The 8,899-nt window shown below is 40.4% G+C and overlaps 1 protein-coding gene across 1 annotated transcript; it reads left to right on the top strand.

The window, feature by feature from the left end:
- The first annotated feature begins 3,815 nt into the window (after positions 1-3,815).
- Positions 3,816-5,410, top strand: LOC134211466 (putative defense protein 3). The gene is made up of 2 exons (XM_062688383.1): positions 3,816-4,308; positions 5,195-5,410. Exons 1-2 carry the CDS (start codon positions 3,896-3,898, stop codon positions 5,271-5,273), a joined length of 492 nt encoding a protein of 163 aa, XP_062544367.1. The 5' UTR covers positions 3,816-3,895; the 3' UTR covers positions 5,274-5,410.
- The last annotated feature ends 3,489 nt before the right edge of the window (positions 5,411-8,899 follow it).

Raw genomic sequence — 8,899 nt, 5'->3', positions numbered from 1 at the left:
AACAACAATTATCATTGTTTTATACCCAGCAAATGCTTGCTTTCTATGTAAGATTTTTCTGATGCTGTTCATAATTATCCCAAATGTCCTTCCTGTCGAATGACCTTAGGCCAAATAGTGTTATGTTAATGGCTAATGGTTAATGGAAATGTCGTATTCTGGGATATGTGTATCGGGAAGTATCGTTTTCGGGAAATATCATTTTCGTTAGTCATTTTTGGGGAAATGTTATTACCTGGAAAATGTTATTGTCGAGGATTTGCTATTTTTAAGGAATTCGGGCAATTTGTTTTCGGAGCATTGTACAATGTCAAAGAACCTCGGATGTACTAAATAAAGGATTTTTAAATTAAGTCGTTTTATAAACAATACCCAATCCCAATACCCCACCCCCCCCCTCCCATTCCAAAAGTCCCTTCCAGCCTCTCTATAATAGTTTCCTTTGGGTAGAGATTACGTGTTTACGTGTTTGGTTTGAATTGACCTATACGATAAAAAGGTATACTAAACTGTTCATTTAATGAATATACCCTCTCTCTCATTTAGCTATGGCACTCCTACCCAATCTGATATAGTCTTCCTTAGACAGATAATATGGGTTCCAAATTTGGTGGACACCGATAGATGGGTTCAAAAGTCATGCTTAATTGATCGATGACTTAACAATACCCCTCTCCCACGCCCCCCCTTTGACTGAAAATGAAAATGAAACTGAAAATGACTTAACCACATCCACTAAAATCGCTTCCTTATTGTTAGACAATATTTGAAACAAATTTGGTTGAAATCGGTCATGGGGCTCAGGATTTACATTGAGTTGATCGATTGCTAAACAATGCCCCTCCCCCCCCACCCCCCCCCCTTTGTAAAGAGCATCCCTAACCTCCTATCGTCGTCTACTTATGATAAAGAATTTCTGTTCCGAATTTGTTTGAAATCGGTCAAGGGGTTCAGAACTTACATTGAGTTGATCATTAACTAAGCAATACCCCTCCCCCCACACCCTCCCCCTCTTCCAAAGAGCATGCTCAACCACCCTATCGTCCCCTCTGTAAGATAAAGAACTTGTGTTCCAAATTTGGTTGAAATCGGCCAAGGGGTTCAGAATTTACACTGAGTTGATCGATAATTAAGCAATACACCTCCCCCCACACCCTCCCTCTTTTCCAAAGAGCATTCTTAACCCCCTATCGACCCCTCTGCAAGATAAAGAATTTGTGTTCCAAATTTGGTTGAAATCGGCCAAGAGGTTCATAATTTACACTGAGTTGATCGATAACTAAGCAATACCCTCCCCCACACCTTCCCCTCTTCCAAAGAGCATGCTTAACCCTCTATCTTCCCTCTGTAAGATAAAGAATGTGTGTTCCAAATTTGGTTGAAATCGGCCAAGGGGTTCAGAATTTACACTGAGTTGACTGATAACTAAGCAATACCCCTCCCCCCACACCCTCCCCCTTTTCCAAAGAGCATGCCTAACCCCCCTATCGTCGTCTCCTTAAGATAAAGAATGTGTGTTCCAAATTTGGTTAAAATCGGTAAATGGGTTCAGAAGTTATGCTGGAACATACATACAAACATACATACAAACATACAAACATTGAGTTTTATATATATATATATATATATATATATATATATATATATATATATATATATATATATATATATATATATATATATATATATATATATATATATATATATATATATATATATATATATATATATAGATATAGATAGATAGATATAGATAAGATAGATAGATAGATAGATTGCCTTAACTATTTCTAAAATTGTATAAAAATATTTCAAATTCTTCAAGCGTGACATCCAGGAGAGAAAATACATTCTGTAAAAATTGGCAACAAACAACGAATAAGGGGCTCTATGAAATGATTTAAAGAAAGCGCCAATTTATTGTTAGTTGTCGAAAAAATTTGTTAAGAAAATTATTTTGAGCTTCACTTCATTTTTCACTTCCACTTCCCACTTTTCACTTCTCAAATTTCTTACTTCCAACTTTTCACTTTTCACCATTTACTTTTCACTTTTAACTTTTCTCTTCTCACTTTTTATTTCTTATTTCTCACTTCTTACTTTTCGCTTCTCGCTTCTCATTTTTTACTTTTTATTTCTCAGTTCTCAAATTTCTCACTTCAAATGTTCACTTTTTACTTCTCAATTCTTACTTCTCGTTTCTCATTTCTCACTATTCACTTCCTATTTCCTATTATGAGGAGTGCGAAATGTCTAATTCCTCACTTTTCGCTGCACAGGTTATAATGCTTTCTTAAAAGTTTTCAAAAAGTAGTTCAAAATGAAGAACATATATGGAGAGGCTTAGCCCCCTAGACATCTAGGCTAGTTACGCCAATGAATACGCCTACGCCTACTTTGAGCGTGCTTACAACGGCACACTAGGAGTTAACTTTCGGAAATCAGTATGGCGAAAGGCATCTAAAGTTTAATATCTCGAAAATAAGAACCTTAATCGAAAACATATTTGGTAGGCGTAGTAGCGGACACTTTCTCACATAACTGATTCCAAATATTGTTTCGTGAAAAGTTCCTATTGGTGAGAAAACCCGCTTTAGATGTCTTTTGTCATACAAACGTCAGGTGGTTAACTCATGCTGGCTATTTTTACATATACGTTAGCGCCTGGATACGGCAGCGGCAGGTAGGAAACCAACCACTGTATGTGATTCATTTTATTGTTAGCTCAATTTGTAAATTTCTTATTTTAAATGCATAAATAAATTTAGAATTCAACCTTGCTGCTTATATAAAAAGTGAGTTTGAATTTTGAATTAATTCCCAACATACATAACAGATGGATAATTGAAAAAGTGGCAATGCGATAAATAAAGAAATAATAAAAAAAAAACAAAAAATCAAAGGACGAAAACAAAATTGTAAGGTTTTTCTTAATATGCTAAGAAGCAATCTTCAAAGCATTTATGAGCCGAATATGCACAGAACGGTAATATAGGTATCTAGTATCAAGCCACAAAAACCCTGAAGGTCGCAATGCAAATGAAGCAACACAATCCAGTAGACAGCATCTCGCCTTCTCCATTTAGATGATGAAGATTCACTATAAAAAAGAGTTGAAACCCAGCCGTGCACAACGGTGACGTCAGCTCGCACTACGGGGACGCGTATATCACGAAACATATGGTCCATTTTGGGGTGTACTTCACCTCTGAACAAAACTGATATTATTGAAACCTGTTTATAGCCGCGAACCGGACCGGCAACGGCACGCGGTTCCTTTCATTCATGTTTTGCCACACCGATCAACTAAATGCAATGATTTGCACAGTTGGTGAAACCAAGAGCAAAACTAGTCCATAATTTGGTCCTAATGTGATAAAAATGTTTTTATTTAACGGTTCTTCTTATCATATTGAAACATTATTCACTTTCTATCTTACGATCCCATTCGTATTAAAAGCTCATTTTCTGAAACGAGTATTACTAAAAAAATTGTATTTGAAAAAGAAAAAGAAAAAAATAAATAAAAATATATTCGTCGAAATTCCATTCTTTAGGTAAGCCGAACTCTGCGCTATTTCAGTGTTTCTACTTTTCTCTCGAATTTCCCATTGTGCGATGCTGGGGTTTGTTGCACAGTGCGAGACATACATAATTATTTTCGACTAGAACACCCGTCTGTCAATCCAAGTGAGCCCTGGCGGCGAGTCCCCACCACTACCGCGTGCCGCCAGCTAAGATTTTACGCGCGCTAGACTGCGACGCACATGGCGCGATTGGCACCAGCGTCAATATAAAGCCCACCTGGGGATCCGTTTTTGGCCGTTTAACGAACGTGTGTCCGAATCGTGCAGTTCAGTTCTCTCTTGGTGCAGTGTTCTCAAAGAGAAGGAATATGAAGGGATTCTTGGTGGTGGCTGTTGCCTGTCTAGTGACTGTAGTCAGTGGATTCCCGGATGGGGCTCCAGCCGATACCTGCGTGAAAACTCGGTTCAATCAGCCGAATCATGGCGCCGCTCGGAGTCAGGATTTAAAGACGAGTCCTTTCCGCGTGGTGGCCAGTGGAAACACATTTTCGCCGGGTAGCCAGATTCAGGTGGATGTTGCCGGTCAAGATGTGTTCCGAGGGTTCTTCCTGCAGGCTCGGGATGCCCAAACCAACGAATGGGTCGGCGAGTGGGTGGAGTCAGCGAATACCAAAACCATCCCGGAATGCTCGGCCGTGACACACGCCGACAACAAGGACAAAGAGCGTGCCACTTTTGTCTGGACGGCACCGAAGGATCGTCAGGGGCAGGTGTATTTCACGTAAGTGTGGACCTATACCGTGGTTACAAGAGGGAAACAGGCCTTTCACTTTCGCGGGGGTCACCGCAGTGTCAAACGTATAATTTAGTGTCATTTTCATCTTGGTAAAACCTGAAATGTTGCGTGCAAGAGTGTCTCTAACGCTGTGCACACCCTTTTATCACCCAACGGCGCGTGTGGATCGATGGTGTGGTGTAAGTCGTCGCGATTTCTAGAATGTTTATCTCCCTCGCGGTCTGTGGTGAAACCGGTCTGCATGTCTTCAAGTGCAACAGCCTTTCCGCCGAGGTTGAGTGCAATGCGTGTGGGTACCCTCCACTGACCCGCTGGACCTCCAATGGGTGACGGCCGTCTGGATACTTGAGATCATGAATAATAGCTCGCGTCGTGATTTAGCAACTAACATATTCTTATGGTGCCCATTTATAGGAATGGAGTAGAAGAAACAGTTTAAAATTGGAAAAATGCTTATCTCTTTAAATACATTTCTTGAGCACACTTAACAAGTCTACCTGAGTATTGTTATATATTATTTAATTTTTTATACATGTATTTATATTCTACGAAATTTGGAAATCCAATATTTCGGTGACTTTGATCGCTTATCAAGTTAAATGAAAATAATAGTTTATTTATAGAAGCTGTTTACAGAAAATGGTCGATAAAGACAGCTATCTTTAGTATAGTTTTCTTTGTGGTGGCGCATTTTCCGCCAAACTAAAGGAAGGTTGTTCGCATATAATTTCGATAATTAAAGGCGCTTGTATCGAATTCATAGCAATTATAACAAATCGTTGATGAATGGTTCGTTAACGATCGCCAACTATTGCGTCTGTGCTTGACATTCATGCTTTGATTTTCTTTTTCGTTTCGTCTCTCTTTGCAGTGCTACGCTGGTGAAGAACTACGGCACCTTCTGGGCAAATCAAGTTGCCGATGTTCCTACGGCGCGGCACCTTGGTTGAGCAGCATAATGTGATGGGCCTCATGCTTATAATGGTAGATGCACTTCTATCCACCGATGATCGTTGTTGAGGCTAGACCTTTTAGATGTATATTTCCGTTGGTTTGTAAATAAATTTTTGCCAAAAAGAAACAATAATCGTCTAAATTGATTATCATTGTTCACAAATGGTTGTCAGAGTGATTGATAGAACGAAATACGTCATTTACTGTTTAGTAAAATGATCTGGAAGAGACTTCAGTGACATTTTGTTTAGTATGAAACTAGTTTTGTGCTTCGCCAACGAGTTATTTGCATCGGCACGTCGCTGTTTAAAATATGTTACGTCGCTCAACTATAATTTATAAAGCTGTTTCAAATTTGTCTCAGATTTTTTTAAATTATTTGTCAAAGAAGCTTGCAACCCTAGGCTGGCTCACCTATGGATGTCTCAGCTTCGGATGATGTAACAATTTTATGCATCTGTAACATTCGTTTGTGTAAATTGAATTTTCCTGATTTAGAGAATTTTTCTATAGCAATTGAGAAGAATTTTGATGAAAAATTCAGAAGAACGCAAAAAAAATACGCCACGCTGATTCACGCCGGCTAAAAAAGACTTCAGCGTAACACCGAAAACGCTGCTACCGATGATTTTTCGAATCGGTGGACAATGAACATCTCTAGTTCTTAGTAAATCGTCTGTTCCTCTAATCTTAAACATTTCTCTTGTGCAACAAGACACATTTTTATAGATTTTAGCAAATGGTAGGGTCATCTGTCAGGGTAGCCCAATCTAAACCAATGTTATGAAAGCTAACCCTGGAAAAATACCCATTCATGGGCAGCAAGCAAATCGCTTCTTCCTCCATTCATTAATAATCGAGAAGCATCCTCGGCTGTTTCGCAAAATATTCAATGCAGTACTGCTATTTTCCACATCATTACTTTTCCAAGCGTCGTCACTAAGATGAGGAAACGAAGTAGAACGGTATGCGGACGGTTCACAGTTAAAGCAGCATGTAGGTACAAGAGGATCTCAAGAGAGTCATAAAAAATTGCTCCATGTCGGTGGCGCCACCACTGGTAGCCGTGTCATCATCCGACTGGCTGACATATATTTCACATTACTTCTACTACTACTACGGTTTATTTTTTTTTATTTTCTCATAATAATTGTAACGCATTTTTCATCAAGTGGAACTATCTTTATTGTTTTTCTAGTATACTAAGGGTCCACTCTTGGGAAAAAAAATCAGTTTAACACTTACCGGGGCCGAGACTCTTTATGATTTTTCCAAACTATATTATTATTATCAACAGTTAGTAAAGGGAAAGGGACATAGATCTAGATACTCGTGTTGATTCAAGATAAGATTGCGTAATTGCAGGAAGGGCGGGGTTAGGATATTTCATCTGCTCATCCGGGTAAAGCTGCATGGTACATAGAACAATAAAATAGAGACAAGAAGAATGGAATTGAGAAAAAAATAGAAATATTAGACTTTAATGTCAGACGAGCAAAGAAAGATATTTTTTTAATAGAGGGATGAAGGCAAACAGACACCTAAAATTATCACTCAGGGAGTGGGGTTGACGGAACGCCGGACCCTCTAAACCCACCCAAGCAATAGAAGGTTACTTGAGTTACCCTCTCTACTAATACTCTGGTTCCCCCAGATACTACCTCCCAGCCAGTACTGATAGTTTTCGTGACTGTCATGTGAAAGCAAAAACAGTTGCATTTTCATTTTCAAGAGACCAAATGAAAATGTAGCCGTCTCCCGGTCACCTGTCACATTACATGCAGTCATGATGGGAATGTAGCTTTGTTTTGAAATCTAAATTTCTAAATGGTTTTAATAGATCTGTGCAAATAAGGATGACTAGTCGATAAAATGATTGTCTTGTTTTTGATTTTCGACTTAGAAGTAACAACGGCCGAAAGCTTTTTCGTAGTTAATGAATACCAAGTAATGTGACTCCTAGAATTCGTTAACTTGTTCCAGAATGATACGGAGCGTAATAATATGGTCTACACAGGATCTTCCGGCACGAAATCCGGCCTGCTGCCGCCGAAGAGTCGCATCGATCTTCTCCTGAATCCGGGCTAGGATAACTTTGCATAGAACTTTGAGAACGGTACACAGCAACATAATGCCTCGCCAGTTATCGCATACAGTCAGGTCACCCGTTTTGGGCACCTTCACTAAGATACCTTGCATCCAGTCGACCGGGAAAGTTGCGGTGTCCCAGATATTACGAAATAAATGATGCAGTAGTGGAGTGGATGTCATGGGGTCAGCTTTAACCATATCGGCTGATATGCGATCGACCCTGGGGCTTTATTCCATTTCATGCTTCGGATGGCTGTTTGAATCTCTAGCAGCGATAGAGCTTCAGTATTGACGCGTGTTATACGTCGGATCCTAGGCAGATCATGCCGAGGTGGTGGTGGCCTGACTTGCTAACGCTGACAATAATGTTAGTCGGGAAATACGAAGGCGCAGGACTTACAAACACTCGGAGTATTCGAGAGACGGATGCTTAGGATCATCTTTAGCGGTGTGCAAGAAGACGGTGTGTGGCGGCGAAGTTTGAACCACGAGCTCGCCCTGCTTTACGGCGAACCCAGTATCCAGAAGGTGTCTTAAGTCGGAAGGGTTGATTTTTGCACACCAACGCTAAGTTTTTCATCGGCCCACACCGACAGTATCACCAACATCATCATCTATCGTGCGCCTCCACCAACACAGACGTTGCTCTCTCGGCACAGCGCCACCGGTGAGTGTCCATTCGTGTGTGCTGTCAGAATCGTTAGCCGGCGACACATTCAATTAAAGGCTCCCCCAAACCTAAGCGATTTCATCGCCGCGACGGCGACAACTAGTCGCCGCGATTCTATCGTTGGGTCGCTGCAGGCAATACTCTATTTACGCTTCCACACCAACGGCGACAGAATCGCTGTCGCCAAGCGATAGAATCGCGTCGTGACTGTCGTGTCGTGTGTGTTTGGGGGAACCTTAAGGGCCGATGGCTACGTAGCGTGTTTTCAAGCTGCGTACACGCCGCGTCCACACAAGGTACCCAAGGTATCAAATACAATCGTGCATACACTCAAAACGGTATAAATTTCCTTGCTTGGCTTATTTTGCTCTCTCATAATGTGTGTGTGATAGATAAATAAAAAACCCAGATTAATCCACCAAGCGGTGATGATGCCTTTCTCGCTCATTATAAAATGTGTCGAGAAAAAATCTTTAGAGAGGTCGAATATAACAAATACCGCCATCGGGGGTGACAATGGGTCTGGGGGTGAGAATGGGTCATCGCTCTCACCGGCAGCCTGGAGGTCGTAGAGCAAAATCGTTCAAAAAGGTCTCTTAAAGGGTGAAATCAGGAGTGATTCAGTTTCATTCTAAATTTTCGACCACTATTCTAGTTTGCATCTGGAGCAAAATAGAACAAACTCGCTGGTTTCCCCAGCAGTGTTCTATTCATGTTTTTCAAATTTTCAATTAATTGAAATCATTATGTTACTGCCAAAAAAGGCGCAGGAATTGCAAAGTGGATTGATCCGTAGATAAAATGACGCATCCATACACAAAAACAAATGAAAAATATTTGAATCTCGTGATTCAATCGTGG

This window comes from Armigeres subalbatus, chromosome 1 (genome assembly GCF_024139115.2).
Source record: "Armigeres subalbatus isolate Guangzhou_Male chromosome 1, GZ_Asu_2, whole genome shotgun sequence".
Classification (NCBI taxonomy): domain Eukaryota; kingdom Metazoa; phylum Arthropoda; class Insecta; order Diptera; family Culicidae; genus Armigeres; species Armigeres subalbatus.
The sequence above is the reverse complement of the archived record's forward strand: the minus strand, read 5'-3'. Positions and strand labels throughout refer to the sequence as shown.

Excerpts from the sequence above, each read along its gene's own strand:
- LOC134211466 (XM_062688383.1), top strand. The coding sequence starts at position 3,896 with ATGAAGGGATTCTTGGTGGTGGCTGTTGCCTGTCTAGTGACTGTAGTC. Across the intron at positions 4,309-5,194 it reads CAGGGGCAGGTGTATTTCAC|TGCTACGCTGGTGAAGAACT; the intron begins GTAAGTGTGGAC and ends CTCTCTTTGCAG.